This window comes from Glycine max, chromosome 14 (genome assembly GCF_000004515.6).
Source record: "Glycine max cultivar Williams 82 chromosome 14, Glycine_max_v4.0, whole genome shotgun sequence".
Lineage (NCBI taxonomy): Eukaryota > Viridiplantae > Streptophyta > Magnoliopsida > Fabales > Fabaceae > Glycine > Glycine max.
The window spans coordinates 35,325,525-35,348,937 of record NC_038250.2 but is presented as its reverse complement, the minus strand read 5'-3'; the positions used below and the strand labels follow the sequence as shown (position 1 = coordinate 35,348,937).

Sequence of the window (23,413 nt, the reverse complement as noted above, 5' to 3'; positions counted from 1 at the left end):
AGAGAAAAAATTAGCAAAGCAATATACAAAGAGAAGAGATCAAATTACAATTACAATTTTGACTAAAGATTACATTATTCAATAATTTTTAATTTAATTATATATACAAAATTTGATATTAATCTAAAAATATTTGATATCTCATTTATAAAAATTAAAATCAATATAATATATTTTTTTCAAAATATATTAAAATATTACTAATTTAATTATTTTTTTATAATTTTCAATTTTAATAAAATTTAACACAAACAATCTTGATAATATGTAATTTAATCTTTTATATATATATATATATATATATATATATATATATATATATATATATATAAATTTTGGATTCTAAGAACAATATAATAGTGGGGCTTATTCATTCGACAAGCCACTTGATCAAAATTTTACATTTTCTCTCTTTTATTGCATCTTTGTATGAGTATGTATACTATTTGATTATTTGCAAATAAGAGAAGTTATATTTAGATGTTATGCCTCCAAACAATAAAGTCTCAAGTTCAATTTTGTTACCAGTATTGTATACAAAAAAAGGTGTATCTATTAGAAAAATATATCATTGACACTCATCATTTCTTTTTGGCTGAATTGTATTTTTTTTCCAAAATTTCATAATCTTGCAAATTTTGTTTTCTATTTTTTATTTCAAAATTTGCCTCCTCCGATCTACAAATTATCAAAAATTTGGTTCCCATGTAGAAAAACTGCCATAATTAGTAAATTGACGCAAAATTGTCTTAATCGTACAGCTTAAAGGAAAAATTGACACAAAATATCTTAATAGTGACAGTTTTTTATTTTTTGGGGTAATTCGCGATGTTGTTTTATAAATCGTGGGACAGAATTCACAAAAAAAGTGAAGAAAAAATTCATGAGATTGTGAAATTTTAGGAGAAAAGTATAATTATACCTTTTTTTTTAATTTGTCTGTCTTTTTTTAAAAAAAAATACGTGATATTATATTTCCACTTCTCTCTTTCTTACTAACTAACTGTCAACTAGTGTTAGATGTCTATATGCATCATTTTCCATAAAACAATTAAATATAGATGGAAGTCCATTCTACAAAAGGTCTAATAATAAAGTATTGGATATAGAACCCCCCCAGATGTGTGCTGGCGCACACAAACATGTGTATATATATAATATGCATTGTTGAACAGGAGAGGGCGGAGGGAGAAGGAAGGGAACAAAAATGAAGAGCACTAGGAGAGAAATGGAGAAGAAGTCGGAGATAGGTTCAGCCATTGAAGAGCTTTCTACGATGACCATAGTTAAACCTGGTGAAAATCACGGGTCTGCCCACATCCCCACTAAGCCTTTTCTCTCTGTTTGTTACTTCGTTCTTCAAGTTCTTGGTGAGTTTATTGATTTCTCACTTGATCTCTTTAATTGTTGTTCTAATGTGATGAATGTAAATGTGTTGGGACACCTAAAACATTGTTGTTATGCGTCTAACAGATAAGATAGGGCCAACAATGACTGTTATGAGACAAGACGTGCACCAGAATATTAAGGTAAAAGGAAAAGCCAAGAGCAATATCTCACAATTCATCACCTCACGATTTCCCTTGTCTTCCAAGTTTTGCACTTCTTGGTTATTTGCACGAAGTTAATTTATTTACTCCAAGTTGTAACGAGAAATTATTAGATGGTTCCATACTATCTGAGCTCTACTTATGTTCACATGACATGTAAACAAGATTTATTAATTTTTTTTCCCGTAAATTGAAAAACTTCTACCTATCAAGTAAAGATTGGTTGATTCTTGACACATAGATGCACATTTGGTAATCATCACTCAATTATCAATTATTAGTTATCTTGTGTATTGAATTCTGTTTCGTTGCAGACCTTGGAACTGATGCATGAATCAAATCCCTCATTGAACTCGAATTTGGTTGAGATATTGAAGTCAGAAGCAAGAGAAGGCAATGCTAGGAAAGGGTCAAGCTGCAGTAAGGCCCTTGTTTGGCTTACTAGGTGAAAAACCACAGACATTAATTTATCTAATATAATATGTAATATATTTGCTATTCCTCACATTAATCACAATATATAGAAATTCCATATGACTCTAAAATCATTTTTCTTGTGCTAATTTGAAGGACCCTGGATTTCGCCTCGTTGTTGTTACACACACTGGCAAAAGATCCTGAAAAGAGAATGGAGCAAGTAGTTGAAGAGGCTTATGATGTAACTTTAAAACCGAGGCATGGATGGATTTCATCTGCTGCTTTCAGAGTAACAACCACTCATTGTTTTTCTTCTACTATTGTTTAATCCATTCAATGGTTGTTGAAGGATTTGCATGCCAATTAACCTATATAGTACAACCACTTATAGTGGCCCACTTTTGCACCACATTCTTGACCTCATGAATATCTGTACTTCAAATAAGTGTAGCAAAATTTAGCATAGTGACCAAAAAGTTTGCATTATATATGGAATTGCAGGTGGCTCTAAGACTGGTCCCAGAAAGTAAAACATTCGTAAATATTCTTAAAACTGAAGATGAAAACTATGACACCCTAAAGGAGAACATGCAGATGCTGGTTTCTCTATTTGTGCCTTTTCTTGAGGATATGCATTGTATTCTAGTAAGCTTCATTTCCTGCTTCCAAACATAATATTAATTGGTCATGAAATTTCCTGTTGTGTGCTTATTATGAATATATTTGTTTTGCAGAGATTGTACAACTTGGACAAGCTAAAGTCAACCTAAAGTCAAAGAGAGAAGAGCCAATGTGTAGTTTCATGTATTATGGCTTCCCTAAGAGAAATTATTAAACGATCCAACACGAATCATATGGTCTCGGTGAATCTCTAGATGATATGCAATTAACTATTATTAATTTTTCTCTTAAATTAAAAACTTAAATACATATATACCATACAGAGATCGATTAATATTATGGACAAGTGATGATTCTACACTTCATAATAATTCTTCCTTCATATGATATGGTTACTTTCATATAAACGAAGATGTAAATAGCTTGTATATTAACTGATAAAAAAATAGTTTGTATACCAAAATTTGTATGACACAATTATGTAGTTATAGTTTTTTTTAAGCAATTGTGTAGCTACCTCAAAAGACAAAGAACCAATTATGTAGTTATAGACTTCTTACTAGATGGCATCAATGTCAGAAGACGCGTTAATAAAATAATTTAATTAATCATATAATTTAATCTAACGTGCCCTCCAAATGTTTCTTGCGCTTGAAGCACGGATAAATCACGTACTCAACCTTTCTAATTTCTATATATGGCTAAAATTTAATTTTTTTTACTAAGAAACAGACGACAACGAATATAATTCTAATTCTAAAACATATATGATTAGGACATATTTTGATAAACTTCTCTGGAAAGACTTATACAACAAAAAAATAAGAAAGAAAATTGAAAACAATATTTCCATAAGTTAAAATTAATCTATACATAAGTTAAAAATCATATTTTAAATTAAAAAGCTTTTGCAAATTAATTTATTCATAAGCTAATTTTAGTGCATAGAGATTTCTAATTTTATTTATTTTTTCTTATTGTTTTACTCTAAGTACTTCTAAACAAAACTATCCAAACAGTTCCTATAAAAAAATAATACTTCTAAGTAGATAAGGAAGTTTCTCACTTATTTGAGTGACTTAATTTTTTTTCTTACTAAAATAAACTTATTTGTTAAAGAAATTTGTTTCTCTTTCTTGTAGATTTTTAGAAATGTTATTCATGTAGTATTTGAGCCTATAATAATAATTTTTTACTTTTTTTTCCATCATATTTAGTCTTACGATTTGTTGGCAACCGAAATTTAATTATTATAATTTATTCTTTATTTCCCTCATGTTTAAGAACACTTAATATTCTCTTTCAATCTCACAATTTTTAGAGTATAAATACATCAAAATTATAATATAAATTCATTTATATTTCTATGAGCTTCATAATAAAAATATTTGAAATGAGAATTAAAATAAAATAAGAGTTTATTATCTTTTTAGTTTTTACACCTTTTGTTTTTAGTATTTGAATTTTTTTTTATCTGTTTTTAGTTCTTTTAATTTTTTTTCATCTTTAATTTTTATTTCTTAAAAAGATGAAAAATAAGAACAAAAAAATCAGGAACTAAAGACATAATTAAAAGTTCAAAGATTAAAAACATAAATCTTAAAACGTTTAGGGACTAAAAACATAATATATCCTAACTTTTAGGTTGACAAATTATTTAAAATAAATTTGAAAATTTGAAAAGTGATAATTATTTTAAAAAAATAATTATAGTTATCACATTCCAAGTTATGATCGAGGAATTGCCTATGTGATACGTCCTTTGATACTTATGAGTTACAATAAATAGTTTTATCAACTATTTTTAATTCAATTAACTCGTTATTTCCTTTTCAATTTGGATCTAATTTATTTCGCTGTTTTACTAAAGCACATCCTATATCATGAACCAATAATCATAAAAGTTTAGTAAATGTACAAGTAAAAGCGAAACATATGATGCATTAAAAGTGTGGAGAGGCACTAAAGAAAAAACAAAATATGTCTAAATTTCTTCTATGATGGAAAAGGTTTCAACCTTTTAGGTCTCCACAATTGTAACTCATACATATGCAAACATTGTGTTATATGTTGTTTCTAGCAAGGTTTTGCACAGAATCATTTTACCATAGCTGCTACACTCTTTTAGGTAAAGTAAAGACACGACACTGGAGTAGATAGATAGACAGAAATAGGTCGACAAGTTTTGGGATAATTAGTAGATTGAATTTAAAATTATACTCTAGTCGACAATTCTTAAATCTCATACTATACTTTAGCATCTATTCATACAATAATTTATACAAATGTGTCTATTTCTCTTTATCATATTATTTTTGTATTTCGAATTCAAAATTTTCTCACTTTTTCTCTTTCTCTCTTAATTGTACATTTTATTGTATAAGTTGTGCAAGTATCATTTGTTTAAAAGTATTGCCCGCATATGACAAGGGAAAAACTGCAAAGCACAAGTTATATTATGAGATGTTATTATCATAACTTCCACGGAAGGGTGTTGAAGTGTATCAGAGGGTAAATTCATCCATCTATTATAACTCACATGTCTTGTGGTCCACCATTAGACGCTGCTATCAACTTTTCCATTAGTTTAGACCGAAGAAATAAAAAGCCAGAGAAACATTTCACGTCTCAGTTAAACTGACATGAGAATCTTGAGAAAAACATAACTCAACACCTGTGAAGCCCGGATACGTGAAAAAAGGAAAAGTGTTGGTGTCGCACCCGTATCCGATACTGATACTCCACGGATATGGCCGGATACGTATCCTAGAGATATCCAATTTTTTTTTTTAAAATACAAGATACGGCTGGGATACGGCTTAGATACGACTTCCTAAGGCTAGACACGGCTTCAATACGACTTCAATACGGCTCAGATACGGCTACCAGGTTTAACCCCTTTTTTTTATGATTTTTAAACACAGAAGCTTTATTATTTCACAAAACCCATTTGCTTCTCTTCTTCTCCATGCTTACGAAGCTCAAACCCATTTTCTTTTCTTCTCCACACTACATGACAACTGAAAACAAAGCTGCAAAGTGATTCTGTTCTGCATCAACGTGGTTCTTCTTCCTCGTTGATGGTTTTGCAAGCCATCTTCAACGATGCCTTCTTCTCGACGACGGGTTCTTCTTCAACAGCTCTCTTCGTTGGCAGTTCTGCAAGCATTCTTGTTGCCGTCGATTCTCGTCATCATCGGTTCCCATCATTGTTGTTTCTTGTTTGTGGGTGTGTTTGCTGTGCTGTGAAAGATGTCTCGTATAACATAAATGTTTGCATCTTTGGAATATCAAGATGACCATGCTCCACTGTGGTCATTCGTTACAATAAAGGAAAAGATAGGAGATGGGGGTGGTAATAGACTGTGGAGTTGCAATTTTTGTGAAAAAGTTATCAAAAGTTCATACTCTAGGGTTAAAGCACATTTGCTCAGAATTTGTGGTAGTGGAATTGCTACTTGTCTGAAAGTTACTGATGCATATTTGGTTGATTTGAGGAGGGTTTGTAAAGAGGCTGAAAACAGATTAAAGTCTAAGAATCTTCCTTTACCTACTGACAAAAGGACTCTAACACCACCAACATTACCACCAAAAAGAAGAAAATCAAGCAATATAGAGAGTGCATTTAATATTGAGGATAAGAATCATCTTAGAGCAGAGATAGCAAGGATGTTTTATTCTGCCGGCTTGTCATTCCATCTTGCTAGAAATCCACATTTTGTTAGTTCTTATTCATTTGCTGCTAACTGTAATCTAAGTGGGTTTCTTCCTCCTAGTTATAATGCATTGAGAACTAGTCTTTTACAGCAAGAGAGGTCTCATATTGAAAGGTTGCTTCAACCTATCAAATCTTTGTGGAGTTTAAAAGGAGTTACATTGATTGCAGATGGTTGGACAGATGCTCAAAGAAGACCTTTGATAAACTTCATGGCTATATATGAATAAGGACCTATGTTTTTAAAGGCCATTGATGGGTCCAAGGAGTACAAGGACAAACATTACATGTTTGACTTATTAAAGGATGTAATCAAGGAGGTAGGGCACAAAATGTAGTCCAAGTCATAACTGATAATGCTTCTGTTTGTAAGGCAACTGGGTTATTGATAGAAGCTGAATTTCCTCATATTTTTTGGACCCCTTGTGTGGTTCATACTTTGAATCTTGGAGTGAAAAGCATTTGTGCTGCAAAGAATGTTGATGGTAATGAGAATGTCTTCAATGAATGTTGGTGGATTGCTGAAGTAATTGGCGATGCTTCTTTTATCAAGGTTTTCATCATGACTCATTCAATGAGATTAGCAATTTTTAATGAGTTTTCTTCTCTTAAAGTGCTTTCAATTGCTGAAACTCGTTTTGCTTCTATGATAGTCATGTTAAAAGGATTTAAATTGTTGAAACGTTGTTTGCAAAATATGGTCATTAGTGATCAATGGAATAGTTATAGAGAAGATGATGTCAGAAAAGCTGCACATGTAAAAAAGTTGATTTTGAATGATATATAGTGGGATAAAGTTGATTACATCCTTTCTTTCATGGATCCTATATATAGCATGATTAAAATATGTGACACCGATGCTTCTAATCTTCACTTAGTGTATGAAATGTGGGATTCTATGATAGAAAAGGTGAAGACAACCATCTATAGGCATGATGAAGTGTTAGAAAATGAAGTTTCTAGTTTCTTGGAAGTTATTCATGAAATACTTAATTCTTGGTGGAGTAAGAGTTGTAATCCACTTCTTTGCTTAGCTCATTCTCTAAATCCAGGGTAATATTTTTATATCAATTTTTCAATAATGTGTATGGCTTAGCTTAGCTCATTCTCAACCATAGTATGACTAAAATGTATACATATATTTTTTTTTATAGGTACTATAGTGATAATTGGCTTAATGAGGTTCCAAATAGGGTTCCTCCTCATAGAGATGATGAACTTTCTAGCCAAAGGAATAAATGTCTTAAGATATATTTTCCACATGTTAATGTTAGGACAAAAGTTTATGAAGAATTCTCTAAATTCTCATCTTGTGCGGGTGACTTTGGTTCATTTGATTCAATTGAGGATAGATGGGCATTAGATCCAAAAACTTGGTGGGTGATGCATGGATCCTCTACACCTATACTCCAAAAGGTTGCTTTAAAGCTTCTAGTGCAGCCATGTTCTTCCTCATGCTGTGAGAGGAATTGGAGTACATACTCCTTTATTCATTCTTTGAAGAGAAACAAAATGGATCCAAAGAGGGCTGAAGATTTGGTTTTTGTGCACTCTAATCTTAGGCTTTTGTCTAGAAAAGAGGAAGGGTATAAAAAAGGAGAGACAAGATTGTGGGACATTAATGGAGCCGTACATGATCCACTTGATGATAGTGCTGGAGTTCTTGAAATGAAAGATTTATCTCTTGATGAGCCAGATTTAGAAGCTATGCTTTTCTTAGATGATGGCAGTGGGGGAGAAGAAAATGAAACAATTAGAGTTTGACAATAATTTAGTAATTTCTAACTAGTAATGATACTTTGATATAGGCTATTGTATAAAGCCAATACTTATATGAAAGTTGTATTTTTTGATGTGAAATAGGGTAGAAACTGTATTTTTTGCTTATGATCACAAGTATGTCTTTTGTAAATTGTGATCATTATATGAACCTTAGGAGATGTGAAATAGGGTAGAAACTGCATTTTTTGCTTATGAAAGCTATATTTCTGGTTTTGTCTAGTGACAGATGTAACCAACATAGCATTGGATCCTTTATTCATGTTTGTTTTCCATTTGGGTGTTAATGGTGCAGCTATTGCTCATGTTATAAACCTTAGGTTTTCTTGATTTGATGATGATTTATGTTATTTGTTGTTTTACAAAGCTGACTATGTATCATATGAGGCTGAATTAATTATGAATTGAATATGTATCAAGTAATGACTTGCTGCTGAATTGAGCTACAAGGTGGAATGAATCAAGTGGGTAAATTGGCTATCCTGCCATGAATTTGGCAAATTTATATTAGATTACTAGATTAACTATATATTATGTATACTACTATGCTGTAATGGAATGGAGGCACAATTGCTGTTATCAATGTTATGAAATGCAATTAAAAATCATGACATGATAATGATTTGGTTTCTAAATTCTATTTCTGAAATAAGCTTTTGTGTTGTGTATCCTCTATTTTTTTTTTTACTTTGTTCTTGCTTTTTTTTTTTCCATGAATTGCTTCCTTTTGTGTTCACATTTTTCATATTTTTACTTCTGTTTTGAACATGCAGCTTCATATCAGAATTCTAAATCTCAAGCTTCATATCATTTTCTAGTCTAGGCAGCATTGATATTATGTCTTGATTTTTCATGTTTTATTTTTTAATATGAATTTGAAGCTATTCCAATGAAAAATCTAACTGTTTTAGAAAGAAAAAAAATCTGAAACTATATATAACTTTTTATATATTTTATTAACGTATCCAAGACGTATCGTATCTTTAATTTTAAAAATTTGTCGTATCTCCGTATCTGTGTCATATCGTATCCGTATCGTATCTCATATCTAGGCTTCATAGCTCAACACTAAAAGCTTATACGAAAAGTAATGAAGAATCCAAACTGTATGGAATGAATATCAATATCTAATTCAGAAAACGGAGGACCAAATTATAGCATAGCAGGCCCATCATTGTAAAAGAAAAAATAAAATCAATATTCAAATATGATTGTAATAGAGAGTGTGTCATAAACCAGATTTTGATTGTTTTTTTGTGTTATTGTGTGCATTTGTGATACAAATTGTTGGAGAACTTACACTTGTGGTTAGTTTTTTTATACAGGTGATCAGGAAGTATTTGAAGAAAAAAGACTAAAAATCCAACAAAAACATGATAAAGATGGACTTTGACCATGCATCACGGCCTTGATCAACCATCATGGTTGTGATCAAAACGTCCTCACAATCAATTATCTTGAGACTATAAATAGATTCTTTTAGACTTTGGGTTTTTAGTTTGTTTTACGCTTTTGCGAATTTGTGAATTTTGAGAGAACGAGAGCATTGTGTAAGAGTCTTTAGCTCCAATGAAGTACAGAGATCACGATTGAGAAAATTGCTCACTTGAATTTCGACCCTCGTGGTATTTATGATTACTTCTTTATAGCATAACAGGCCCATCACTTGAATTTCGATTGAGAAAATTACTTCTTTTTAGGATTTCTAGTGTATTTATGATTATTAGTGACTAGTGTCTTTAGTCCGGGGATTATGATGTAACCTACCTTGAATACCTTTCTTAATTTTAATGAGATTCTTGATGTTATTCAATTAGTTAGTTCTCTTCATTGCTTCTAATTTCTATTTGGAAGCAACCATTCTAAAAATTAATCGATTGTATAGTGATAATAATTTGCATGTAATTGATAGAATTAAGAAGAGAATGTTTTATACTAAACTGTATGACCAAATTAATTGGTTGGATAATCTCTGGTAGGTTGATTAGGAAACTAATTAATCACCCTCATCATTATTCTTCATCCTTTGGTTTAAATTAGTACGTCAACCATCAACGACTAATAATTGACTTTTGAACACCAACAATTAACAATCATAAGAATCTTGTTAGAATTAGGATTGGTTAGTGTTAAATCATAATCCTTGGATATCCATCTCATCTTATCTTTCATATTATCTTGCTTGTTTAGATTCAATTTTTCTTTAGATAATTTCCCATCAATCATATCTTAATTTATAATTCTTTCTTCAATTACTTAGCTACAAAATGTATTATTTTGGGAACACAATCAGTCCTTTGGTTTGATATCTAGTATTTTAGTCATCGATACTACTGCATAGGATATGCTTGCCCTTGTGCACCATTATTTTAAGCATTAAGTCTCTAGCGCTATTGCTGGGGACTAGTTGCGAAGTTCCCAAGTAATTAATTTTGTTAACTGAGTAATTTTGTTTATAGTGGTTATTTAATTCTTTATTTAATTTCTATTTATTTTTTTTCCACTACTCATTATGTTTGATCCCTTTTGCTTGTCTTGGCAATACATGCAAACTAGGTCCCAAAGGCTTAAGTTATTAGAAGAACCTGAGATAGAAAGACTTGCTCGTAGACTAAGAAAAGGACATCGAGAAAAAGCAATGACTGAGGTAGAAAATGCTACACAGACCCTTATGGATTATCTTAACCTTCACTTGAGGGAAACCAACAACATTTAACTATCATCCCTACGTTAGGGGGTACATTACTTTTGAATTCAAACATGGGTTCCTCTAGATGATTGAAAGAAACATGTTCAATGAAGCTTCACATGAGGATCCCACTACTAAAAATTATACATTTAACATCGCTAGGTTAACATCGGTTTTCGAAAAAACCGATGTTAACACAAATGCGATGGCATACTTGTAATTAAGACCAGTTTACTAACATCGGTTTTTTAAAAAATTGATGTTAACATAGGCTCGTTAACATCAGTTTTGTGAAAACCAATGTTAACATTACGTAGGTAACATCGGTTTTGTCAAAACTGATGTTAACGATTCTATGTTAACATCGGTTTTTTTAAAAACCAATGTTAACAAGCCTATGTCAACATCGGTTTTTTTTAAAAAAAACCGATGTTAACGATTCTATGTTAACATCGGGTTTTTTTAAAAACCAATGTTAACGAGCCTATGTCAACATCGGTTTTTTTAAAAAAACCGATGTTGTGTTTTTACTTAAACTTTCAAACTGAAAAGCCTTCTCTTTTCTCGTGACTGTCATTGTCCCTGACCCCCCACGCTCAGTCTCGCAAAGGCACCCTCAGGCCCCGTTGTCATTGCCAATGTCCCTGACCCCCGACGCTGAGTCTCGCATAGCCACCCTCAGGTCTTCGTCGTTGTTGTGACGCTCACCCCACCCTTGTGTTTTGGTAAGTTTTGTTGGTTTCCTTGAACGACCTTCATTGCTCACCCCACCCTCAGGTCACCGCCATTGTCTTTGAACAATCTTCGTTGGTTTCCTTGCAGCCATTCCGTTGGCACGAAAGCAGTCTTTGCTCGTCTTTGTACTCGCAATCACAAGGTAAGTTTTGGTTGTGCTTGTCATTCTGTTAACTTCCCTTAAACTGAGCTTTTAAATTCCCTTAGTTGGTCACAACCTGCATTTGATCTATTTAAGAAAGTTGTAGTTTAAGTGTTTGAAGCTTCAGATACCCTGAGACTAGGCTCAGGCCCTTTGATTTGCACTATATCAGAGGTGAGTGAGCCAATTGGAAATTACCCATTTGTTCTTAGTGATTATTATTTGTGTTGGTATTAATGAAGCTTCATTGCTGCAACTTTAGGAGTTGTACTTGCTATTTCTTTCATCCACAGAAGGAACATTGCAGGTAAAATTATTTTTTTCTTTTGTAACATTTCACTAAACATATGGTAGTATAGCATGGGTTTGTTCTATACTTGCTGTCTGTATTTATTGAATAAAATTAGAGAGAGCGGCATGCAAGCTTCCATTCAAGGCATTGTTAGAAAGATCTAGAGTTTTAAGCCTAGAAAGGTTTCCTATTTCATTTGGGATAGCTCCACTAAACTAGTTATGACTAAGAGAAATGTCTGTGAGTTCACTGAAGCCACCCATGTGGAAGCAATGCCTTCCAAGGTTATTTTGATGATGCCAAAGAATCAAGAGTTAAGCAAATTCCAAAGATTCAAGAATGAATTTTTCAAGAATCAAGTTTCAAGAATCAAGATTCAAGAATAATCAAGATCAAGATTCAAGATTCAAGATTTAAGAATCAATTAAGATAAGTATTAAAAAAGTTTTTCAAAACATTGAGTAGCACATGAAGTTTTCACAAAATCTTTTACCAAGGAGTTTTACTCTCTGGTAATCGATTACTAGAAGGTAGTAATCGATTACCAGTAGCCAGCATTGTTTTTCAAATTGATTTACAAAGCTGTAATCGATTACCATAAACATGTAATCGATTACCAGTATTTTAAAATGTTAAGATTTTCAAAATTCAAAATGAAGAGTCACATCTGTTGATGTGTAATCGATTACACCTTAATGGTAATCGATTACCAGTGACTGTTTTCAAAAAATTCATTTCCAAAAGTCATAATTCTTCAAGTGACTTGTTTCTGAAGATTCTTTTAAAAGTCATAACTTTTTAAGTAATTAGTTTTAAAGGAATTGCCAAGAGTTACAAGTTTTGACTTGAGTCATCAAGAAATTATAAATATGTGACCTTGGCATGAAACATATTCATTCATCTCAATCATCTCTTTCAATCAATCTTTCAATATTTTCTTTCATCTCTTTCAACAGATTTTTTCTGATTCATCTTGTCTTCATCTTTCTAAAAGTTTTTGTTCAAAACTTTCACTTTCAAGAAAAGTTCTTTGTTCAAAAACTTGTGCTATTCATCTTTTTCATTCTCTTCTCCCTTTGCCAAAAAGAACGAAGGACTAACCGCTTGAATTCTTTTGTGTCTCTCTTCTCTCTTTGCCAAAAAGAATTCACCAAGGACTAACCGCCTGAATTCTTTTTGTGTCTCTCTTCTCCCTTTTCCAATAGAACAAAGGACTAACCGCCTGAATTCTTTTGTGTCTCCCTTCTCCCTTGTCAAAGAATTCAAAACGACACAGTCTGAGAATTCTTTTGATTCTTCCCTTTCCCATAAACAAAAGATTTCAAAGGACTAACCGCCTGAGAATTCTTTTATTTCCCCATTCACGAAGTTTCGAAGGACTAACCGCCTGAGAACAACACATTGGAGGGTACATCCTTTGTGGTACAAGTAGAGGGTACATCTACTTGGGTTGTTGTGACTGAGAACAAGAGAGGGTACATCTCTTGTGGATCAGTTCTAGTGGAGGGTACATCCACTAGGTTGTTCAAAGAGAACAAGGGAGGGTACATCCCTTGTGGATCTTTGCTTGTAAAAGGATTTTTACAAGGTTGAAAAGAAATCTCAAGGACCGTAGGTCGCTTGGGGATTGGATGTAGGCACGGGTTGTTGCCAAACCAGTATAAAAATCTTGTGTGTTTGTCTTCTTCTTCCCTACTCTTTTAATTTCCGTTGTGCACTTTAATTATCGCTTTTACTTTTGGTTAAGTTTCTATCTCTGTTCTTTATTTTCTTAACATTATAGTAAAAGCCTAAGAAGGGTAATTTTTAATTAGTAAAGGTCTAGTAATAATTAATTCAACCCCCCCTTCTTAATTATTTCAAGGCCACTTGATTCGACAACCCATAGAAGCAGGAATTCTTCCACTCAACAAGTTATGATCTATGATAAGATTTTGAAGCCGAAAGAAGTTATTTTTCAAGCTACCACCCCATGAGTTAGGAATAGAGCCGGAGAGGTCATTGTGTTGAAGAGATAGGTAGGTGAGAGAAGTTAAGCTAGTTGGCACTGGGCCAGACAAGGAATTAAAGCTGAAGTTAAGCCAATAAAGCTTAGTGGCATTCCTAAGGCTCATGGGGATTGTCCCAGTGAGCAAATTATTGCTGAGGTCCAAAGACTGAAGCAAAGGACATGACCCTAACGATGGAGGGATGTGTGGAAGCAATGCCTTCCAAGATTATTTTGATGATGCCAAAGAATCAAGAGTCAATCAAGTTTCAAGAATCAAGATTCAAGAATAATCAAGATCAAGATTCAAGATTCAAGATTCAAGTAAAGAATCAAGACTCAAGATTCAAGAATCAAGAGAAGACTCAATCAAGATAAGTATTAAAAGAGTTTTTCAAAACATTTAATAACACAAGAATTTTTCAAAAAGAAAATTCTTTTACCAAAGAGTTTTACTCTCTGGTAATCGATTACCAGAAGACAGTAATCGATTACCAGTAGCCAGCATTCTTTTCAAAACTGATTTACAATGCTGCAATTGATTACCATAATCATGTAATCGATTACCAATGTTTTAAAACATTAGATTTCAAATTTCAAGAGTCACAACTTGTGATAAAACTTTTTCAAATCATTTCAAACTTGTGTAATCGATTACACAATACTTGTAATCGATTACCAGTGTTTCTAAACATTTTGATTTTCAAATTTAAACATGAAGAGTCACATCTGTTGATGTGTAATCGATTACACTATGATGGTAATGGATTACCAGTGACTGATTTCGAAAAATAAATTTCCAAAAGTCACAATTCTTAAAGTGACTTGTTTCTGAAGAGTTTTTCAAAATAGTCACAACTTTTAAAGTGACTAGTTTTCAAAAGAGTCACAACTTTTAAAAAGTGACTAGTTTTATAGAAATAGCCAAGAGTCACAAACTTTAACTTAAGTCATCAAATGATTATAAATATGTGACCATGGCACGAATTTAAAAAGACTGATTCCTTTCATGCATAACATATTTGTTTCATTCATTTCTCTTCATTTTTCTAAAAGTTTTTGTTCAATACTTTCTCTTTCAAGAAAAGTTCATTGTCCAAAAACTTGTGCTATTCTTTTTGTTCATTACTTCTCTCTTGTCAAAAGATTCAAAGGACTAACCGCCTGAGAATTCTTTTGTTTATTCCCTTCTCCCTCTTGACAAAATATTTCAAAGGACTAACCGCCTGAGATATCTTTTTCCCTTTCCCTTTATACAAAAGATTTCAAATGAATAACCGCCTGAGATATCTTTTGTATCCCCCTTACAGAGAATTCAAGAGACTAACCGCCTAAGAATTCTTTGTCTTAACACATTGGAGCGTACATCCTTTGTGGTACAAGTAGAGCGTACATCTACATGGGTTATGATACTGAGAACAAGAGAGAGTACATCTCTTGTGGATTAGTTCAAGTAGAGTGTATATCCACTTGGTTGTTCAAAGAGAACAAGGGAGGGTACATCCCTTGTGGATCTTTGCTTGTAAAGGATTTTACAAGGTTATTGGAAATCTCAAGAACCGGTGGTTGCTTGGGGACCGGATGTAGGCACAGGTTGTGGCTGAACCAGTATAAATCTTGTCTTTATCTTCTTCTTCGCTACACTATTTACTTTTTCGCTTTGTACTTTTATTTCCGATTTACTTTTGTCTAAGTTATTGTTTTTGTTCTTTACTTCTTCATAACTTAGTAGTAAAGCCTAATTGAATCTAGTAATATTAAGAAGGATAATTTTTAATTAGTCAAGACACATTAATAATCAATTCAACTTCCCCTTCTTAATTATTTCGAGGCCACTTGATCTAATAGGATGGTCCCTATGAACCTATTGTTGAAGAGCTGAACCCCTCTTAGATTGAGAAGAAGTCCAAGTGCTAAAGGGATTGAACCACCAATTTGGTTATCATGAAGGCTAAGCTTTCTAAGCCCCCTAAGTTGGTCAATCCTCTCAGTTATGTGACCTTTTGCTCTTTAAGATGGGATTTTAGACTAAGAAATATACATGTTATTTAAGATGTTTCTAATAACAAAGTTACAAATGCTAATAATAATATTATATATATCCATAAAAAAATAGGCCCATACATTTGGTAAATGAATTCGGTGGACACCAAAATCACAGAAATGTAACTTTTTCTATGATAATCACTATCATAGCAACCCCAGTTATTCTTGAAGTAAATGACAAATTATAGGGGGTTGCTAAAGAAATCTAAATACAAAAAAGAATGCAAAACATATAACACTCCAAGTGGAAGACAAACCCAAATCATATCCACACATGGTATGGTACTTAGTTGAAGAATTCCCAATTGAACTTGGGAGGACCAGATTTATTGGTCTCTGAGGGATGTGGGGATGGGGATGTGGATGGCACAGGGATTAATGGTGGGACAGAATCAAACAATTCCCAATTTGTGGTAACTACAACTCCTGAGGTGGAATTCCTTGAGGGTTGTTCTTGTTCTTGTTGCTGCTCTTGAATTGGTGCTAAGGCTGATCTATGATGTCCATTTAAATACTTTTGTTGTTGCCCATTTGAATGCTTTTGTTGAAGCTGCACTGTGGCATGGTCTCCATTGCTACTAGGCATAGAATTCTTAACCTTCAACACATCAAGTGTTTCAACATACTTTTGAATTATTTTTACCTTCAAAATTAATGTTTCACTACCATTAGCAAATGCAACTTAAGATTGTACTAATAATGCAAAATGAGCAAAATGCATCTAAGACTCTATCATTACTTGGATTTTCCTATATAGTTTCACATCCCCATTAACCACTATACCATCCAATTTAAGCAATTGATTCATCAATAACTCAATCAGATTAAGCAAATCTGTTTATCTTTTTATTAAATGAACCATTAAGATTTTAAGATCTGCACACTGAGAAGGTTATATGAACTCCACAATTTTGTAGGCTAAGTTATTACATGGTTGTTAGTCCATGCAGTCTGGTCATATGAGCATTAGTAATGTTACATAGTTTGGTTGAACATAAGCCAAATGTGATACATATCGTTGCTGTGACAGTATGGCCCATGGCTAATTGGCCTATGCTTTTTATTTTTAGGTTATCATTTACTACTACTAATTGACCTTGTTATGGAAGCTCTTTGATTATAGCAACTCCAAGTACGTACGTACGGACTAGTATGTATGTATGTATGTATGTGTATATATATATATATATATATATATATATATATATATATATATATATATTATCACACATTACTATTTTGACTTTTGTCCCAGTATTTATATACACATATAAAGTACCATACTTATATATACATGTATATGTGTAAAGCACATTCTTACATTGTTTTTAATCGTAATTCCTAGCTAGTAGTGGCTGTAGTTTATGTACGTTGTGCTGTTTTGTGCTCACTTGAAATATGAACTCACATCATTTTAAGCAGAGATAAATGTCAACTTTTTAGAATGATTTGATTTTTCACAAGTGTTTACTGTCCCCTCAATCAATTCTGGCCTTGAGTGGCATGATGGTAAAAAGTAGTGGCTAGAAATTCATCAGTCTTTGTTCCATTGATAGGATAAGTAAAGCTTAAAGTGGAATAATCCAACATCCATCAATTATTAGTTAGGATAAGTAAAGCTTAAAGTGGAATAATCCAACATCCATCAAGTTTGTAAGCTGTATACTTGAAACACTATATTTAGTAGATTAGAGGATAGTAACACTTAGTTTTTAGTTCCTTTGCCTGATGGCAAGCACTGCATAAGTTGCAAAATGGGTAAACTATATTTTGTAAGCTGTGTACTTTTGAAGTTCCAAGAATTGATTTTGGTTCTTCAAATCCAAATCGAGGCACTTCAGCTACACATTCATTCACAGTTTTAATCACAACTTCCAATAGTTCAAATGCATTAGTACTGGATAGTGTCTGAACCTCTTTTTCAGTTACAATTGAGACATTTTCATTCTCTAAACACTCAAACAATATCCTACTGACAATTGCTTTGACACTCCAACCTATATAAATAACATATCGAAGAGTACAACTCAATCATGCTTAATTGTAAGTATGAATAAAATTCAATATATAGTTGCCATAAATAGACTGATCAATCGTAATCATAATTGTGATTTCAAAGAAATTTAAGAGGAATCTCTAATATTCAACATTCTCAGTAAGCATTATGACTTCCTGGTAATTGGGTTATCTTCTTGTGTCTGTTAATTGCATTCTAGTTTAGGAGGTGGCTCAATAAAAGGGAGAAACAATACTTCATAAGTTAACTTTAGCAAAGAACTTAAGCTTTTTAACATTTATTTCATATTATGGGACCGTCTTTGACTAATCTAAGATTAAAGAGGTAAAGCAAAGAACCGAAATTTGCAGCATCTTTCATAGAATTAATTACCAATAGGAACAGTGAATTTTGGAAATGCAGTGTACAACAAACTTTATATGTTTTTGTAAAATAGTAGTAGGCTATATTTATTTTTGTAAATTACACTTCCAATTTGAATAGACATCTAAAATAGTAAAATACTAATTAAAGCTTAATATAATTTTTTTCAATCATCCACTTGATGCTCCAGAAGTTAGAGTCACATTTGTAAGCCCAATAAGCCCATCCAAATTTGGCACGAGAGTATACATCCACTTGGACTTGCGTAAATTTTTGTTGGTCTTTCTTTGATGCATTATGAACTTTCCAATCACTACTCCATTCCCCTGCGAGATTCCACCAACAACATGTTTCGATATGCTATACTATACATTTCTTAGAATAGAAGACTTAAAAGGATGAATCCAAGAATATGATAATGCATTAATAATGCTACTTTGTTGTGTATGTAAAAGTAGAAAACTTGCCAACAAAAATGAGGGGTCCATTAGATGTGGTGAGAGAGCTAAGATCTGAGACTCTTTTCTTTTTAATAAAATTGATGTTCTGCTGCACATTCATGTTGGAGAATGATCGAGGCCGTACCCGAATCAAATAAACATTAGAATGCAGTAACTAGGAAGTGATCCTAGGTCGTTTCCCAACGAGCAATGACTAACCAAATGTTCATAATATGCTTCATTATAACAGTAACAATTGGGGGGGGGGGGTTGTGTTTGCTTTGTGAATTTAAGAACAAGCAGATTTGAATACGAAATTAATAATAGTAAAAACGTGTTGTTTCCTCTGATTCAGAAGCCATTCTCTTATCCTAGGTTATGAGGATTTCACCCCTGGCAGTTAACCACTTAATCCAACCCTAATTTAATTTACTAAGCGAAAATTAACTTAGGGTTGTCAATATGTGATTAAGCAACACATACACCAATTAACCCCTTGTTCATTAAGCACGAACGCAATTTAAGCACAGAGGCAATTAATTGAACACGAAGCGTGCACAGATTAACAAAACGCATGTGGGTTAGTTGGTGAAGGGAAAACCGATAGGAGAGCAACATTAAAAACAGAACCTCAAAGAGAATTACGCTTCATCCTCAGAGGGAAACAACATCATAAATTTAGCCTTCCATAAGCTCAACAAAAGCAGAAATGTAAATGAAGCTAAAGGCAGAAAACATAAATGAAACTAGAAGCAGAAACGTAAATGAAAGCAGAAGAAGGAAAAAAAACGAAATTGAAATTAGAAGCAGAAAATCGAAAATAGCATTCACGTGAACAGTAATAATAAGCTCCAAACGTAAACCCCTAAAACTATGCTCGGAATCATAGAATCCCCCCCTTACACGAATCCCAAGGCTATTTATAAGGGTCACTCAGAGTCACTGGGCCTTATTACATTATTCTGGCCAAAACGAAATAAACACTGAACATCATAAAATAAAATTGCAATCTCCTAATTAGAAATTAACTAAGGTAAACGTTGCTTTATTTGCCCTCTTTAAGTCCACAAGCAAAATCCGGATTAAGCTTAATGCTTCATTATTTCCTGAAATTAGATTAAAAACATCAAATTAGCTGAATGAGCCCAAATAATAAAATTCCCTAATTAATTTGACAATTAAGACTAATTAGTAATTAAAATGGTGCAAAAAGGTTTAAGAAATAGGAGAAAATAATGGCACATCAGAGAACCTATCCGAAAAGAGATTGTAGTAGTGCACATCAATGACCACTACACTGAAAGCTCCAGCAAAGGACAAAAGCACTTTTGAATCTCTATCAAGAGGGTTACACATTATCACATAGGCACTAGAAGTGTGTTTCCTCATAGCATCATAAATAGTGTACCCCAAAAGGCTAATTAAATGACATGAATAAACATTCAAAATAAATAGTGTAATACCATTATGTATTTATATATAAATGCTCAAGATGGTGGCGTATTTTTAGAAAATTAAAAGGGACATTAGCTACAAATTGAACCTTTCAGCTAGAAAGTCTATGGCTGCCACAGGGTCAGATGTGTATGAATCATCCCTTTCTTAAGGCACTGTGAGGTCTTCCATTTTGTGAGCCTGGAGCAACATGCAGGTCAACAATTACCTTGATTCCATACTTTCTGTAATGACATTAAAGAGTGACAATTAAGTGATAGACATGTCATTCTGGTCCCTCTAATAACCACCATTAGATCTAGCTGAATTCTGATTAAATATTTTTGGCTGTGCTGCCTGTGCAGCACAACTCCTAAATAAATGCCTTAATAAACTTAGTATAAAGTTTTGTGTGAAGGGAATGGTATATTTTCATGTTGCTGCACTGGGGACCGGCATATGGTGCACCCATCTTGGACCACCATAAACCCATTGTCTCCCAAATTGATAGCATTAAGGCACTATGAAAGTATTTGGTGTGCAAATAGAACATAATGGAATAATGTGTCCAACTTCATTCTCCTCGGTTCCACCCTTTAACCAAAATGTACCACTTTTATTACCTTGTGTCCAGTTCAATTCTCTTTCTAAAATGCACCAAAATATAATAGAACACATATTATGTTCCGCCCCATTTTAAGCTGTCCATCAAATGCTACCTTAGTATTTTTGAAAGTTCAAAGCTACTCAACAAACGCCACCATCTTTATTAAATGAGGCTTCATATTACATAATCTTATGCTTAGATGGGTCCAATTATTTCAGTTTTTGTTCCGTGAATCAAGAATTGTCTAGTTTGTATGCATTGAACTTGGTTTATTCACTTGTTTATTCCATTCTAGTTCATAGGTTCCTATGATTGAAACTTAGTCCTTCAACGTAATTAAATTATTGCATTGTGTCATACCCTAATTTCGTCCGGGGATTATTACTTGATGACATGCAATAAATAAAGTCCCGAGACGTCTCAGAAATCCAAAAGGAAGCAGGCTTGCGTAATCCGTGAAATTCCGTAATGTGGCGGAAATCGAAAAGAGGTGTTTTTGCGCAATCCGTGAGTTTCCGTAACTTCTTTGAAAGCCAAAAAAGAGTAAATACATAAATCCGTAAGGATTCGTAACCTTGCGGAAGGAAAATAAGTATCGTTATGAAATTCGTAAAGTTTCGTAACATTACGGAAAAAGAATTACAAAAAAATATATAAGGGGGGTGTATTTAGTAAAAAGGGGGGGGGTGTAAATAGAAACTAGGCCAACTTGGGCCCTCCAGAAGATTCCTCCAGAAGGCTGTTGCTTCTGGAGGAAGCAACCTTGCTCGCCTGGGCGAGCTGGGCGGCAAGCTTCTCCCCTATTTTGCTATAAATAGGGGAAGAAGTGAAGAAGAAAAGGGTTCAGCCCCTTAGACACTTCTCTCTCTTTCGAATTTGCTGAGGAAAATTATTTCCGTGAAGAAAATCCAAGCCGAGGCGCTTCCGTAACGTTTCCGTGAGTAATTACGCGAAGATTCTCGACCGTTCTTCAAAGATTCATAGTTCGTTCTTCGTTTTCTTCAGTCTTCAATGGGTAAGTACCTCAAACCAAGCTTTTCAATTCATTATATGTACCCGTGGTGGTCCACATTTTGTTTCATGCATTTTTATTCTCGTTTTCATTTACTTTTTATACCCCCTTTTGACGTGCTTAAGCCATTTATTTAAGTCATTTCTCGCCTAATCTAAAAATAAAATAAATTTCCACCGATCGTTTGAATTGTATCATCCGTTACTTTCGTTTGAAATGAATTCTGACCGTTCAGTCGTGCCGTAACCACGTTGGAAATAAAAAAAGAGGTAAAATAATAATATAAATCAAAAAATTTCTTTTAGTAAAATAAAGCGAAAAAATCAATCGGACGTTTTCTCTTTGGGATTTCTCATTCTTAATTGAATTGACTAATAACTAAAGTGAAACTAAGGCTAAAATCAACTCGCCTAGTCAAGCTCGTCCACAAAAATAGGTTCTGAAAGTTTATCATTTCAGTTTCTTACTCAGTAAAACGGATCATTTTTTAAAAAAGGTCTAACACCTTTAAATGATCACTCTTCAAGTAAAAGAATCGCTTGATTCACGCTTAAGAAAGAACTACGTAGGTCTGATTTCCTCTCCAAAGGAGGGTACGTAGGAGCAAAAGCCCCGCTTTTGTCGACCTCAAAAAATAAAAAGAAATAAAAGTTAAGATAACACAATTCCACAATTCTAAAAAATAGGCTGTTGTCTTTCGAGACAAACATAAGAGGTGCTAATACCTTCCTCAAGCGTAAATACAACTCCCAAACTTTAGAATTTTTATTTTTGACCGGTTCCCTTCGGTTTTTCCGACGTTTTCCACAAATAAACGTTGGTGGCGACTCCGCGCATCTTTCCTCCTTTGGAAAGCGCACCCGTGAGCCTCGCCCTCGCTCGCCCGCGAAGGGCACGTTGCGACAGTTGGCGACTCCACTGGGGACTTTTTGTGAGTTAGGCCTATTTTAGGAATGGTGGAATTGTGAAACTTTGGGTGTGCTTTTATTGAACTGTGTAAAATGTAAATAATTGTTGTCTATTTTGCATTCTTTACACTGCATTCTAAGCACCCACGGGTTTGAGTAAAAAAGGGGCCCTACACCCGGGTTCATGGGAATTTAAGGAGTGGAGGTGAATCTATCATCATGCTAGGTCTCCGACTTGCTTGATAATAGTGAACCCTCGTCTAGAGCTTTCTCTCTTTATAATGTGTTGTCGCTGGTATTCCATACCGCCACAACATTATTATCTTGAGTGATGATACCTCTAGAAAACAGCCGTGTGAGTTATGAATTGTTGGGGAGTAGTTATTAGAGACCCCTAGATATTGTCCTAGGTTCCCAAATAGGGGCAAAGAGCAAACACGCTCCGTGCCATTTGTTCTCATGCATTTTTGGTAAATAGCACTAGTTTATAGTTTTGCTAGTAATGTTTGGTTTCTTTGGAGTAATACGTAACCTTTTTAATGCTACGTTGAGGCGCCGTCATGCCCAAAACGTAGCATTAAAATTGGATCTCTGCGGTCTCGTATGTGTGAATTACCCCTTTTGTGTTGTTTTCTTTCCGTTTCATGCATACGCATTGC

General features: G+C 33.4%; 2 protein-coding genes across 2 annotated transcripts; one reads left to right on the top strand and one right to left on the bottom strand.

The window, feature by feature from the left end:
• The first annotated feature begins 1,179 nt into the window (after window positions 1–1,179).
• On the top strand, window positions 1,180–2,948 carry LOC100799957 (glycolipid transfer protein 3). Its single transcript, XM_006596214.4, has 6 exons — window positions 1,180–1,370; window positions 1,474–1,529; window positions 1,865–1,995; window positions 2,121–2,256; window positions 2,469–2,612; window positions 2,702–2,948. The coding sequence occupies exons 1-6, from the start codon at window positions 1,208–1,210 to the stop codon at window positions 2,735–2,737; spliced, it is 666 nt and encodes a 221-aa protein (XP_006596277.1). The 5' UTR covers window positions 1,180–1,207; the 3' UTR covers window positions 2,738–2,948.
• Window positions 2,949–16,175: 13,227 nt separating this feature from the next.
• Window positions 16,176–22,695, bottom strand: LOC112999376 (BAG family molecular chaperone regulator 1-like; the record flags this gene model as incomplete). The annotated part of the gene is made up of 3 exons (XM_026125509.2): window positions 16,176–16,616; window positions 16,713–16,813; window positions 22,677–22,695. Coding segments are annotated over 3 exons (477 nt in total), but the record flags the coding sequence as incomplete, so codon positions are not given.
• Window positions 22,696–23,413: the final 718 nt, after the last annotated feature.

What these genes read in the sequence shown, in the direction of transcription:
- LOC100799957 (XM_006596214.4), top strand. Translation starts at nt 1,208, where the DNA reads ATGAAGAGCACTAGGAGAGAAATGGAGAAGAAGTCGGAGATAGGTTCA. An exon ending in GCCCTTGTTTGGCTTACTAG is followed by an intron (nt 1,996 to 2,120) that starts GTGAAAAACCAC and finishes GCTAATTTGAAG; the next exon opens with GACCCTGGATTTCGCCTCGT. An exon ending in AGGATATGCATTGTATTCTA is followed by an intron (nt 2,613 to 2,701) that starts GTAAGCTTCATT and finishes TTTGTTTTGCAG; the next exon opens with AGATTGTACAACTTGGACAA.